The sequence below is a fragment of the Sphaeramia orbicularis genome, chromosome 2, assembly GCF_902148855.1.
Source record: "Sphaeramia orbicularis chromosome 2, fSphaOr1.1, whole genome shotgun sequence".
Classification (NCBI taxonomy): Eukaryota; Metazoa; Chordata; class Actinopteri; order Kurtiformes; family Apogonidae; genus Sphaeramia; species Sphaeramia orbicularis.
In genome coordinates, this window is record NC_043958.1 from 14678852 (window position 1) to 14693939 (window position 15088).

Consider the following 15088-nt stretch of genomic DNA (forward strand, 5'->3'; position numbering starts at 1 on the left):
TAGTAGATAGTCAGGTAATGTTTCTCTTCATTTGGTGAGTTTGGCGGCGATCGGGCCTGTGAAGACTGAGGAAAACCCGTACAAATGCCCTCCTGTGCTGCAACATCGATCGGACATCAATCGGACAAACATGCACCGGACAAACACAGAACATCCATTATAGTCGGATTAAACTCAAAAAGATGTCCAGTGTTGATTTGTTGTTTCAACAAGGTGTCTAACTTTTATTTATTGCCCAGTTGTCCATCACTTTGCTCTTTTGTTCATGTTCATAAATATTTCTTTTCAATGTTTTTTCCATTGGCAGGTTTCTTCAAAGACTATGCACATGAAAAGCTCAATAAGTAGCCATTATACCAGTTGAATTCGTCTGTGGCAGGTATTGTGAACTCTTCATGTGTCTTCTGAAGGTTTTGCTGTGGCCATTCTGGAAGTTTTTTTCCCTCCACTCATTTTTCAAATGTGGAACAAAAACACCCGAGTCAGATTTTCCCACCTACGCAGTCTCCACTTTCAAACAGCGACTGAAATTTATTTGAAATTAAATAAAGTCTTATACATTTCACAGCTATAGAGGCCTACATAGTAAGCAAAACAAAGTCTACTCTTTGTCCGTGTGCAGAACTACACCACAGGGTAGTTCGAGACAGTTTGTCATCTTCTGAATGAAGGAGGGTGAGAAGGAACGAAGGCCGGCGCCACAGATATGGACCCCCGAGACAACTTGTGTGGCTTCAGGAAGCATTTTCATGCTGAGTTGTAACCTTTCAAAGACATCCACCATTAGAAATTAAAAAAAGACAAAATATGTCTTAACATGCTTAAAAGGCAGATCGAAGTCCATTAATAATGAACATGGAGAATGGATTCATTATTATTTTTTAAAGATGTATGTTAAATTTCTTGTTCCTTGATATTTCCCAAAGTCAACATTTAACAGTATGTAACAGCACTTTTTTCTCTTTTTTTCACTGATATTAACATAATCTATTTTGGAAAAAAAAAATCTCTTGTCCAGCTCCCCCCCTCCGTTGTCCCAGAGTTAAGACAGTACGGCCTGGGCGTTCTTGACCCCGACCAGGTTGTCTGCGCTGACGGACCTCCTCATGGCTGATTTGCTCAGGTCCTTGTACTTGTCCTCACAGAGCCTGGAGATGGCCTGGTGGAAACAACACAAATACTCAGTTTACTCTTCAAACATGGACAACTGATTTTTAAGCAGAAACTGCACTGGACAGTAGGAGTTTTGCAGCCTACTGTCAGGGAAAAGTTTTTCCATTAAGAAAACAAGATCACACAGATAAACTTGTACATGTTAAGAGTCAAGTGTAACTGTTATATTAAGAATAAATATTCAAGTTCAAAAGTGTTGATTCCTTTTCCTGTTGACTATTTCACCAGTTGAGTGGTCTGTGATTCATGTGCCAACTATGATTACACTATTTTTTCACAACCTAAGTGAAACAAGTGAAAAAGTAAGCAAAGTTTACCAGTGCCCACCACCGCACAACACTTAGCCCCTCCTACTCACTGATGCCCTGCCTACCCAGGGATGAAATTTGAGCGTTATCTTTCAATCTTTTTAAAAGGTTTTCAAGAATTTGCACACAAAAAAAAAAGCAAAAATTGAGAGAAAGGCCATAAGACTGCTGAGGTCAAACCACAACTGAACAATAACTCACCCTGATGCTGTTCATTTATGTGCAATATAATGACACAGTGCAGTATTCAGCCAGTTTTATTACAATATAACGTGCAATAATATGTTTACATTGTCCAGTCACTTTCTCTTCCCCTCTACGTCCATTTTATTTATTATTATCTGCACTCTGCTTTTCTTGTTTTTCCATGTTGAAAATTGCATGTTTTTCTGTTCAAGTGTGTGGTTCTTTATAAATGTCTACTTCACTATCCAAATTTTGTTCTACATGTCATATGATGAAAGACAATAAAGAATCTTGAATGTAAAGAACATGTGTGTAAAATTTGAAAAGAATCAGGTGACTTAGTCCAAGAAATGAGTTGGACAACTTGTCTGAACTGAAATTTTCAAAAATGTATTAAAAAAAAAAAAAAAAAAAAAAAAAAAAATCACAGAATTGAAATTTAGTCATCAAACTGTGCATTGCACCTCTCCTAGTGGTAAAAGGCATGTATGTCCAGTTTGAAAAGAATTGGTTGAAGCGTCATGAGAAATTAGTTGGACAAAAATCTGGGACGGATGGAAATCCTGCTATATCTGGATAAAATGATTACACCTTCCCTCTGAGGAATAATAATAATTTTAAATTTGATTAAACTAAGTAACTGTCCTTTTCTGGGTAGTTCAGTCAGACCACGACAAATGCAATTCTGCCCAAGTCTGACCTTTATCTTTTTAAAAAAAAATTCATAAAAAATCCCCAAATTGAGATTTATCCATTAACCTGTGCACTGCACCTCTCCTTGTGGTAAAGAACGTGTGTTGGATAGATGGACAAAGAGACAGGCAGAATTCCTGCTATATACTATATACTATATACTAGGGCTCCACGATTCTGGCAAAAATGTGAATCACAATTCTTTTGCTTGGAACTGAGATCGTGGTTCTCTGGCACGATTTTTTTTCACAAAAGGTTTATTGCACAGCTGTCAAGGAAAATGGGTTCTTTTACCTCTGATTTGCATCTTTCATATCACTCTGCAAGTAGTCCAATCACTTATGCAGTGTTTGCTGTGGAATTGATCTGTTAGTGTGGTTGTGTGTAACGGGAGGGTCCACGCGTGTGTGTTTTGGTCAGTGGTAGTGGTGGTGGTGGTGGTGCAGTTTGGCCAGATACCCACGGGCGGCAGTTTCCATCCTACTTACACAATGGGGGTACGGGGTGGTGTGGTCCGTGCCCCCCGCAGAGGTGAAAGTGAAACTTTGTTTATTTACCTTTTCCCTTCCCTCCTGTCCTGGCCTATTATATATTATACATATGAAAATACATGACAATGATGATTTTTTTTTTACATGAAACGTTTGGTGTGGGGCATGGATAAACCTTACCAGTGGAAATGCTGCACTTATGGTCCGGATGCTAAGCAAGTCAGCTGATCTGTGAAAGTTTGCAGCGCAAAGAAACTTCCTAGCCGGCACAATGGAATATTTTTTAAAAAAAAGTTTTAGAGAGGGTGAGACTTTTGATTCTTGGTTAAAGGCTAAATTATCCTCACCGGCAAAGAAATGGAGAATAACAACAGCAGCATAAGTCAGAGAAGTGGAAATGAAAACACAGTTGGATCTGGACGACAGAAAAGAAAAGCAGCATGAGATTAACACTGCTGAATGTGAACCTTAATTGGGCAGGAGTTCAGGTGGGTAAGTCACCACTACCACTGGGGTTTTCATCCATTTCACTCTCTTTATCGCAGACGTTCCTCTGCTGTAATTTACTCCTTCTTCATTCAACTACAGCCGACAGCAGCAGGATCATGTGTTGTACAGATACAGGGGTTGGACAAAATAATAGAAACACCTTCACCTCAAGATGATAATGCCCCAATCCATACAGCTAGAATTGTTAAAGAATGGCATGAGGAACATTCTAATGAAGTTGAGCATCTCGTATGGCCGGCACAGTCCCCAGACCTCAACATTATTTAGCATTTATGGTCAGTTTTAGAGATTCAAGTAAGACGTCGATTTCCACTGTTATCGTCTCTAAAAGAGTTGGAGGGTATTCTAACTGAAGAATGGCTTAAAATTCCTTTGGAAACAATTCACAAGTTGTATGAATCAATACCTCGGAGAATTGAGGCTGTAATTGCCGCAAAAGGCGGACCTACACCATATTAAATTATATTTTGTTGATTTTTTAAGGTGTTTCCATTATTTTGTCCAACCCCTGTACTTTACCATTGGTTGAGGGAAGAGGCGGTGGCAGTTCTGCGATTGCGGGCATTTGTTTGTAATGCAGCCCATGAAATAAAATGCCTAAAAATCGTCCGTGTTTAGAAATGAGATCGCATACATGTGTGAATCGAGATAGCGATCTTTTAACGATTAACTGTGCAGCCCTACTATACACTATATATCAGGTCTATGATCATTATGTTTCACAAATTCTTCCCTCGGGCCAGAGCGGACCTTTTGGTGGGCCTGTTTTGGGCCGTATGTTTGCCACCCCTACTCTAACTTCAACTGTTCCCCTTAATGTCACCTTAATACTCTGTTGTAAATCAGAAAATATCAGCCCAGGAAACACTGTAAAAACCTGAATTGTCCTGCAGAGAATGTGTCCGTACCACACTGACCTCTAGTTTTTGGGCGCGCTTGTTGCTCAGCGGCTCCAAGGGGAAGCTGAGGTTATTGTCGTCCGCCAGCGAGCGCAGGTCAAAGTAGTACTTTGCGTAGACGCTGGCTGGGACATTGATGTTGAACTGGAGCAGCTCCAGGAAGTGACGTTCCATCTCATTCCTGCAGAACATGGAACATGTGGACAATGGTCAGAGAGGATTCAACGCTGGTACTTGAGTGGATTAGAAATAAAAAGAGCACTCACATGTCCTCCACGGTGATGTCTTTGAGGATCTGGCAGTAGTCGACATTCCACACAGCCTGGTCATCCCAGACCTTGGAGGCCAGCAGGATGGCCCCGAGAACAATCCGCTTCCAGTTACAGGGACAGATGTCCATCTCAGCATACGTCAGCAGCCTTTCCAGGTACACCTGAACACCACACATGCACCCGTTCAGGCAAAAGCAAAGCACACACTCTGGATTATCAGCCTCCTCTTCCCTGAGTCTGTAAACCTACCAGAGTGACAATGGCGCATTCAGCTGTGAGCTGTGCCGAGCTGAACAGTGTTCGTATGAAGCGGTAGATCAGCTTGTGTTCTGGATCCACCACTGAGTAGTCATCAGGAACCTTCTCACGCTGTCGATGACACGCGCATCCGTTAGTTAACAGAGACGCACAGAAAATAATGCTCTGTTTAGTGATGAACTTACTGATAGGGGGTGTTTCTTCTCATCAAATATATCCAGCGAGCGATTTGAGTCTCTGCAGAAGCACAGACAGAGTTAATGATGGACAAACCTCCAGGTGTATTCGACTGTTTAACTCCTGCATAAACCTGTTTACTCACACTGTCAATGATGTCTTTATTCACCAGCATGATGACATTCTAATAAGCTTGATTCAACCTTCCACTAATAGTAAAGTCTAACATATCATATATAATAAACTCCACCTAACTCATTTATTTACTCTAACCTACTAATCAACTCTCATTAATACGTTGATAAAATCTCTAACTTATTTAGAAACTTACCATTTACAAACCCTCTCTTCTTTGTGTATTTCCAACTCTGTCATGGACTTACTTACAAACTTCCTCATTAATGTAGTTATTTACACACTTATTCCGCTTATTTTTAAAGTCTCTAACTTATCTCTAACCTAATTAGTAACTGTAGAAAAATAATTTTACTTGAACATATTTACTAACTTCTATACTTTCACACCAGTTTGCATATGTGAAAATTCACTAATTCAACGTTTATTTGACTTAGTTACTTGTTTACTTCATTGTTTCACCCACTTCTTTATCTGTCTAATAGCTCTCTTACCAAATTATTTGCTAGCTCATTTGCTTACATGCTTATTTAGTAACTACCCAACTAGTATATAGTTAGACTACTGGTCACCTATAAAAAATAGAGCTATGAAACCCTTTACAATGACTTAAATAATCAAAAGTTTTATTTATTTATTTATTTATTTATTTATTTTTTAAAAGAAAAGTTAACTATTAACTATCACTCACAAAAGATGCAATGATGCCATTAACTCAAAATATTAATTATTTTTACAACTCAACTCAAAGGCTGACTACTGTTCATTTAACTACTCAGATTTAAAGGTCTATGGGTTATGAGCGTCTTAAACAACACAATGTCTGAGCACATGGGGGTGGGGGGGTGGGGTGAACGTAAAGAACATTTTTCCTACCTGTTTTTAATGTGATAATATATGGCCAATGCGACGCTGGAACAGAGACAAGTTGGAACAGACAAAAAATATTAACAAGTGGAAATTTTCCTTTTAATCTGCTGTGTCTACTAGCCTCATCTGTAATTTAGCAAATGCCGTGATGATCACAACACTTTAATGATGCAGATACTCTCTGTAAGTACAAATATATATTTAAAAGATTTAAAATAGAAACATAATCCAACTTAGGAAATATTCAGAAATAAATGTTTCAAAAAATATAAGAACATAAAAACTACACATGAAATTTAAAAAATTTTGAATAAGCAAATGCGATGCTGACTTCAGTTGTATTGCACAGTACAAGACTATTGCACACTGATGTAAGGTAATAACATGTAGTCCTGGTTACACATGTGCAAAAGTCTGAGGCCACCTTTTGTTTTTGTTGTTTTTGCAGGGTTGAAATTAGAGGTCAACCGATATGGGTTTTTGTAAGGCTGAGGCCGATTTTTTAAAATTTCATCAGCCGATGACTGATATCTAGAGCCGATTTTTGAGCCTGATATTTAGGCCACTTTTTTTTTATAAGTAGCCTACATTGACCGTAAAACACAACTGAAACACTCAGACAATTAAGATTTTTATGCAGCAATATACATGAAATTATGAATACACATAAACATAGTACTCTTTTAACATTAACTGAACTTCAAGTGCTGCCCCTCAAATATTGGCTTTCAAAAAAAAAAAAAAAAAAGGCCAATATTGAAAAATATCAATGTATCGGCCGGCCAACATATCAATCTACCTCTAGTTGAAATGAGCACACACATCTAGTTCTCATTCTCTTTTCTTCAGACACAAGAAAATAGAGGTAATCTGTGCACAGCCTTAATACACACGATAAACTGAACTAAATGGGTTCTGAAGGTTAAAGTTACTATTTAGTGCAGAGGTGGGCAACTCTGGCCCTCAGGGGTCAGTATCCTGCATGTTTTAGATATTTCACTCTTCCAGCACACCTGGAAGCCATTACATCATTATCAGGCTTCTGCAGAGCTTACTGATCAGCTGATCATGAATCAAACCAGGTGTGTTGGAAGAGGGAAATATCTAAAACATGCAGGATACCTGCCCTCAAGGACCAGAGTTGCCCACCCCTGATTTAGTATGACCTTTGACCTCATGACAAGAAGCAGCACAAACAGTTAAAAACATCTGACATGTGTTGAATGAATGGTATAAAACATCAGAAAATTCATGCATTAAATCTCATATTGTCTGAACAAAAGGGTTAAAGACATGTAAAGTGCAAAGGGAGGTCACACTAAAATCCAACCACTTTGGTTTATAGAAGCCGATTTTTCTATTGAAACTGCTGTTTTCCTGCTGTGCATTCTTCACATATATCAGATTGGGTCTAAATACAGAGGCTGACAAATGCATATGTGTGGTTATTAGAACTTTACTAAACCAACAAACCTAATGTTGCCTAAGATTTTGTACAATTTTGTACATCATGTCTGTTTTTAAATATATTGCATCTCCATTTGAGACAGTACAAGCTAACCTTTTAAACTGTAATTTTAAAACATGTTTGTGAACCAAGAACTTTCCCTCATCATTGGACTGTATCCTGCTGCTAGTAAGTAACACACTCTGATCCACAGTGTGACGGGGGGGGGGGGGGGCTCACCACTTGATCGTGCTCTTGAGGTTGGGCTGGCTGACTGTGCTGTCATCAATGAATATTGTCGAGCAGGAGCTGTATTTTTTTGTCAGAAGCCCTGGGGACATCTGATATAAAAGAAATAACATTTATGAAGCAGATTAAGAAACATACACAAGACTCAGAAAGGTCAGTAGATCTTCAAGTCTATGTTCACTGTAATCTTTGACTTTCACACTTCTTACATGAATGTTTCTGTGTGCTCAAGAAAATAACTGGATTTCAAAGACTGGACCTCCAAGCAGGATTTGTGGCATCACGTATATTCCATTTTGGAGCCAATTGTGGTCTCGTATGCAACTTTTATAAGTGTGATGCATGAACCTGAAACTATCAAGCATGAAACATCTAGTGCCCAGTGACTAAATGTCATAAAGTAACAAGTGTGTTTCTTACCTGCTATGTTAATTCCCATTTGCAAACTGTTCCCATATGCCATTTTGCACTTTCACCATACTGAACATGACAGTTCATTTTTGCACCTTACAATTTAATTATCCAAGTTTTTTTTTAACCAGGTCTTTTTTTATACTCCTAATTCATTATGTACAGTGTGTTTGCTCTTGTGTTCTATTTTTCTATTTTTTAGTGTGTGTCATGCTGCTGCTGCACTGCAATTTCCCAGTTTGGGATCAATAAAATACATCTATCTAGCTATAAAAAAAAGTGCAGAAAATTCCAGAAAAATCTGGAAATATCACTTGCAATATTGCGTTTGTTCTTGGGAGAGGTGGAAAAGAGGTGTATTGGTAAAAGATTAATGCAGTTAAGTGAACACAAATGGTAAACTCAACCCCACAGAAGAGTATGAAGGTAGGATATTACTGTATGAAACACTATCTAACTGATGTTTAAAGCTATGATGATGACGATAAAGAAGAACTCTTAATATATGGATGACTGTAATGGATACAAATGGGCACAAAGTAGCTTTTTCTTTTGCAAACTGTCTATAGTCTCAATTCATCCTTGTGGTAAGTTTGGAATGGATTTTTCAGTGAGCTCAAGGGTGAAACTAAAAGTTTAATAAACCTTTTTTTTTTGCAGGAGAACCTCATTGTATCATTTCCTACAACATGTCTGAAAGGGGAATTTAAACCAGCAAACACTTACATGATTCAAGTAGTTGCTTTTTCTCTTTTCACGCACTGAAATGAAAAAAAAAGACACAACAAACCCATGAGATGTGCAAACAGGTTTAGGACATCTTTTACAGAGGAATACTCACCATCTGTTTGGGACTTGTTGAGGAACAGGGTGCTGGCTCTGGGGTGGTCTGAGGGGTTTGCCTCCTGGGCTAGCTCTAGACAGACCAGTATGAGAAATGTGTCAGACAGAACTGATCCTGAATTTAACAAAGACGTTGAGTCCACCTGCTCTCCACCCACCATCGGGGAGCTCCCTGTCGCTGATGTGCTGCAGGTAGGTCCCTGTGTCTTCGCTCACGTCCTCGGTGGTGGTGATGGGACACTCTTCCAGCTCCACCTCCCTCCTGTGGATCTTGGGACTCTCTCTGGGAGAGATGCAGCATGACACAGAACCTCCCATTGTTGACCTCCAGCAGTCCTGTTTCCCATACAACTAAGTGTGGACCACCAACTACTCAGACTCACAATAATGCTATTTACACTGGGATGTGGAGTATCCTCAACCTTCACTTGGTTTAATTTTCTTTCAGTGCAAAAAAATGTGCTTTCAGTAAGAAAAAAATGGAAAAAGACTAAACTTGGCTCTAAATTGACTCTATTCAGGAAGACATGCTTCAAATGTGTTACATATACATACAATAATTCCTCAGCAGAAAACAGGGGAGGGGTTTCATTTGGTTGTTTGAGTGTGATTTGGATTTTTTAAGTAACAGACCCGTGTTGTGTGGTTGCAGAGTGTAAATTCTAGCCTCTGAGTAGGATGTAATCCATGCAATGACAGCCAACCGGGTATCTGCGGCTTGTGCAGGACAGCTGACATATTCGGGGCGTGTGCGCAGCTTAGCACCGGCGCACTTCTAGAAGATTTACATGCGTGGACAGGATAGTTTTGGATTAGAAATAACTCATTTCAACTCATTTCACAGCTAAGAGGGTGATCAATACAAAGTCACGGGCTTCTCTGTCTTCCTCCATAGCTAGCCGCTAGCGCTAGCTTCCGCACCTCAATCCATTCTTGGCTCGTTCAGCGGCGTGGATCAATCCATTTCCACTGCGGTTCAAGCCTCCGCCGCAGAAAAAAACACGGCTTCTCTGCCTAGCTAACACGCCACTTAGCTAAACGGAGCCCTCTAGATGTAGCTAAAGATGCGGAAACGTTGCAGGGTTGGAATTTGGAAGAGATGTCCAGTGTTAGCTTGCATCTCATCGCATTTGCAGGAGACACGTCTTGGATGTCAAAGCCGAGCGAAGCGGCGTAGTTCAGAGGTGACTTCCGGTTCGAGGTTTTCACAATAAAGGTCTGTCGTGTTCAATGCGTAGTTAAACGCGTGGACAGATTTGTTGGTACACTTACATGTACATCTCTTTGAAACAAGGATTCATTTTGGCTGAAAAATTATCATATGAAAAGCATTTTTCTCATGTATACCTGTATGTGATACAGTAAATTGATTTTATTGCGAAAAGAAATGTTTTACTGTTTATTTTACCAACATACCCTTAAAAAAGCCAATCAGCCTATTATTATCATTATTATTTGCTAATTTATGTATTATTACTACTTTTATTATGTATCACTACTAGTACTTCAAATATGCAATTATCGGTTTTTACCACTGTTTTTATAGTTATAGTTATTATTATTTTATTTTCTTTTTTACATTGTAGGTCTTATATGTGTGCATTCAGCTACTGGAACCTTAATTTCGCTGAATAAAGTATAAGGCCCATTATTTATACTCATCTGTATAATGGTATCATTAAGTTTTCCTCTCAAACAAAAAGTCATGACTAGCTTTTTTGACAATAAGATGTATTTTTAGGGCTTTGTAAGAAAAAGAAGTGGCATTGTGTAGTTTGACATTGTATGCACCACACACAAACAAACCTGGAGCTTTATGACAAGTCAAGCATTTTGCTTCTCCTTTTTCATAGAAAGTTACCAACAAATGTGTCTACATCAGTACATAACAATACATAATAAACAGACATATGAATTGTATGTATGGGTTTTCTTGACAATCAAAAAATACTGAGTTCCAAAAAATCCTACAGAGGACATCACTTTACTTTTAGTCCCTACATTTCAACAACAACAAAAAAATACCAATATTTAAAAGTTTCATGATATACCATGAATACTTTAACGTTAAAATTAGACATTTACATCACAATCACAATTTTTATTTTTCTGACCTGACAGAAATATGCTTTTGTAATACTTCAATGTGTGTAAAGGAAGTGTGTACTTTTGCCACCTCTAAAGAAACAAATCTCTGAAAATGATCCAGCTGTATTGAAAAATGAAGCTTAAATAGCCTTGTTTTTATGATTTGAAACAAAGACTTTTTTTTTTTTTTAGCACCACAGTGATGGACAATTCACACAGTCGGACAAAAAAATTATCACTGTTGATTTCAGATCAGTGATGGATCTGTTTTTAAAGAAAACAAGTGTACAAATGAATAGGAAACTACAGTCTATTTCCATATTGCTAACTTGACAGACGGAGGTAGCGTCATGTGCCGACAACGCCCCCTCCAAGTACCGCTGTCGGAAAAAAAACCCTCACAGACACGCCTACCTCAGAAGAATGCTTTCCCATTGGCCGCCTTCAGATAAAACACTACGTGATTGGCTAAAGAAATTTCTTCTGTAGTCTCAAATTTAGCAAAACGAGCGCACTATGCTAAAAACATATAGCATAACGGGTAGGTCTTTTACAATACAAATCGAAAACAGTCGACAAAGAAGACGGCTTAATATTCTTGGGGCAAACAGTTATAGTGGAATTAATTGAACAGGTAAAGAAAGGACACCGAAAGACTTTATTTCAGATGGCGGCGGCAAAACGAGAGTAAGAACATACTAGTTAATAAAAACCACGAAGAAGAAGAAACTTACTGCGCATGACTGTACTCTCAGTCTTGATTAGTGCTGTTGACATTCTCCTTAATTTTCAGTATGGCTCTCGTTCCGTATGTAGAAAACGCGTTACCCGGTCTTTCTAAGCTCCATAATTCGTCAGCTCAGTTTAATTTCGCAAACCACGAGCTCCGTCTCGCCCAGGACTGGAAAAAGCTCGGGGTGGCAGCTGTTGTATGGGATGCGGTAAGTGATTCAAGAGCAGCAACGTGTCTATTAGTACAAATCACACACTCGTGTTTGTTTAAATTCCCGTTATGTCTGTTTACCAGGCAGTTGTCATGTGTATGTACCTGGAACTGGGACAGGTGGAGTTAAAGGGGAAGGTAGCTATTGAACTGGGAGCTGGGACAGGACTGGTGGGCATTGTAGCAGCTTTGCTTGGTGAGTAATCAGGTAAACATACACAAACACTGTTGGTCCATAACAGTATAAATCAGTGTTGAGTCTTCCCTAACGGATGTGCCAAGATTTTCAAGCCCAATCTTTAGAAATCCATGAATGAAGGAATGATGGAAGGCACTGATGCTGCAAAGCTTAAAACAAACTAAATCTGTAGGAATGCTGTTGACCCTCAAGAGTCTGTGATGTAAATGTCCGTTTTTGCCATACCTGCTTATAAATCACTCTTTTAGGCACTTCATATATCCTAATACACCATGTGTTGCATATCTGAATGTGCAGAACATTGTCACCTATCAGTAGAATATGGACTCATTTGTACTGTGATGAACATGTTGAGCCTTGAACCTGCAAAATTTGAATACTGATTTTGGAGGAAAAAAGTGAAACAACTTGAGAAAACAACCCTTTACTTTATGTAAATGGAAATTTAGAGATTACAGATTGATATAGCAATCTGTTTTGTTCACAAGTCAAATAACTAGATAAACAATGCCTAAAATAAAAAAAAAAAATCAAAACTTTTTTTTGACAACACTTTCAACATATATAAAACTGACTTGAAATGGCAGTGAATAATGATCTTGCAGTCAGTTAAAACAATCAGAAATCAATTTGACTGAATATTGTGAACTTGTTTGAACAAATAAAACTGCTGCTTTCAGGGACTGACCAGGGGCTCAGTAAATCTCATAACTCACTGATAAAACAGACATTTTATACACAAAACGATGAGAATTTCTAACTAAATGATTTCTATTTGTGTTTTTTTGGTGGAGATATTAATAGAAATGTGTGGTGTTCAACTTCTCAGGTGTAGAGCCTTCCCCAAACTTAACTGAGACTCTTTAAGGATTGTTCTTAAGTGGTTTCTTGTTTGCTGGGGTTTTTTCAGGCGCCAAAGTGACCATCACAGACAGAGAACCTGCATTGAACTTCCTCAGTGCCAACGTGAAGGCCAACCTGCCTCCAGACTCCCAGGGATCAGCGGTGGTATCAGAGCTGACCTGGGGTGAGGGTCTTGAACGCTACCCGCCTGGAGGATTTGATGTGGTTTTGGGAGCAGACATTGTTTACCTGGAGGACACATTTGTTCCTTTGCTACGAACGATGGAGCACCTGTGTTCAGATCGGACCATGATGTTACTGGCCTGTAAGATCCGCTATGAACGAGATACCACATTTCTGGACATGTTGAAGCAGAAGTTCAGGGTGGAAGAGGTTTACTATGAAAAACAGAGGGACATTCATGTGTATAAAGCTTGGAAACTGGCATACAGGAAGGATTTGTAAGAAGTACGTTTACGAACAATACACTTTTTTACTACTTTTGTGCATCAATCAAATAAAGACAAATATATATACTTTTTTTTTTTTTTTTTTACCAGAAACACATTTATTAACAGCTGCCAAAAATGTAATATTTGAAGAGCTCTAACATAATGTACTGAAGTCATAGTCATACAAGTTGGTGCTGACGTTTAGAAATTGTGAATACAAAAATCAATGAAAAGCAACATAAAAAAGCATACTATGTCAAGACTATACATAATACCTAAATAATACAATATGGCATTCCGTTAGCATGAACTTAAACACTTTGTTCACTGTGAAGTCTGATTTGGTCGCACTCTACAATCCTTTTTCAGGTTTATTTGATAGGTGCAAACAAGTTGTACTTGGTGCGATTTGGTGCTTGGTTAAACTGAGAACACCCAGGCAAATGAATTTATACCATGTTCACTTAAAGCAACAAAACACTTGTGGATGCTTTCTGATTACATACCGTTTAAAAGGTTATTTTGAAGTAAAAGTCACCTTGCAGACTCGCTGCTGCAGGATACTTTTCTCTTATATGATGTGAAATGGATTAGGATTGTATATGCAAGAAAAAGTGCGCATGCCACTTTGCATTTAGGTAAACACGACTTGAGGACAGCTCCTGATGAAAGAGTGATTCGGATTTCCTAACATCTGCCTGCAGGAGTGTCCCTTCAGTTAGACTGAACAATTAAAAAAAAAAAAAAATGGACAGGCATTTCCAAACTTTGTCTAGCAATATGCAATTATTCTTTAATTGCATCACCAATTCTATGTGCAGCTCATTGTTTTTGGTCTTTTAGGTAAAACGCTTAAAAACAAGTCAAATTGGGAAGTCATAAAACATGATGCAAGAAAAAAGTCTGACAGTAACAACAATAATGCTCTTCAATATTTCCTTTTTCTCCTTTTCTCTCAGTATAGTGAGTAGTTTTGTGTCTTGAATATTTGGATGTGTAATGGAACTAATTTCAGATCAGTAGAAACCAAAAACAATGAGCAGAACAAAGAGCAGAGCATGTTCTATTGACAGGCCAGAACATTTCAACAGTCCTACACCATTAACTGTCAAGAAGACAAGGAATATTTGACTCTGTAATGTCACCTGTTCACTGTTAGAGTCGCTCTCCAATCTCACCCAAGTGTACTTTTAAAGCTGTATTTAACATGAAAAGCATTTTACAAGTCAACTTCATAGTTAGTCTGTTTTGTTCATGTTGTTTCAAGGCAAGTAAATGAAAGTAAAAAAAAAAAAAAAAAAAGAATAACTCAATGGCATGATGCAAGCAGAGTTTAAACATAAACTGAAACACAGCTCAAAGATAAAATGTCCATGGTGCAGCCTGTCTACAGTTGGAAGCGTTAGTAACAGATGTTAATGTGAGTGCAGTTACGATTATAAACGTTGCACATGACTGTAACGTCTCTGGGAAGGAAAAGAAGAGTAAAAAGTTCTAATGGTGAATTGAGCAGTTCCCCATTGCTGGTGATGTAGCCCGGTTTTCCCAGGCACATGTGAGTGGAATGCTTCCCTTTGGTGGCCTTTCCGTCCTGTTTGACCCCAGGACCCCGACCTTTCCTCCACGTCGACCTGAAGCATT

The 15088-nt window shown here is 38.6% G+C and overlaps 2 protein-coding genes across 2 annotated transcripts; one reads left to right on the plus strand and one right to left on the minus strand.

The window, feature by feature from the left end:
- Positions 1-487: 487 nt before the first annotated feature.
- Positions 488-10112, minus strand: LOC115434776 (cyclin-Y-like protein 1). The gene is made up of 10 exons (XM_030156913.1): positions 9081-10112; positions 8921-8995; positions 8806-8840; positions 7660-7760; positions 5979-6014; positions 4976-5027; positions 4782-4901; positions 4527-4693; positions 4279-4441; positions 488-1159 (listed from the first exon to the last, which is right to left on the minus strand). Exons 1-10 carry the CDS (start codon positions 9238-9240, stop codon positions 1043-1045), a joined length of 1026 nt encoding a protein of 341 aa, XP_030012773.1. The 5' UTR covers positions 9241-10112; the 3' UTR covers positions 488-1042.
- A 1409-nt stretch (positions 10113-11521) lies between these two features.
- mettl21a (methyltransferase 21A, HSPA lysine) lies at positions 11522-14246 on the plus strand. The gene is made up of 3 exons (XM_030157068.1): positions 11522-11951; positions 12038-12149; positions 13063-14246. Exons 1-3 carry the CDS (start codon positions 11805-11807, stop codon positions 13458-13460), a joined length of 657 nt encoding a protein of 218 aa, XP_030012928.1. The 5' UTR covers positions 11522-11804; the 3' UTR covers positions 13461-14246.
- Positions 14247-15088: the final 842 nt, after the last annotated feature.

Coding starts and splice junctions, on each gene's coding strand:
- LOC115434776 (XM_030156913.1), bottom strand. CDS start 9,240: ATGGGAGGTTCTGTGTCATGCTGCATCTCTCCCAGAGAGAGTCCCAAG. Junction 7,761..8,805: donor AAAGCAACTACTTGAATCAT/GTAAGTGTTTGC, acceptor CTTTTATATCAG/ATGTCCCCAGGGCTTCTGAC. Junction 6,015..7,659: donor CTCAAGAGCACGATCAAGTG/GTGAGCCCCCCC, acceptor TCTCTGTTCCAG/CGTCGCATTGGCCATATATT.
- mettl21a (XM_030157068.1), top strand. CDS start 11,805: ATGGCTCTCGTTCCGTATGTAGAAAACGCGTTACCCGGTCTTTCTAAG. Junction 11,952..12,037: donor CAGCTGTTGTATGGGATGCG/GTAAGTGATTCA, acceptor TCTGTTTACCAG/GCAGTTGTCATGTGTATGTA. Junction 12,150..13,062: donor CATTGTAGCAGCTTTGCTTG/GTGAGTAATCAG, acceptor GGGTTTTTTCAG/GCGCCAAAGTGACCATCACA.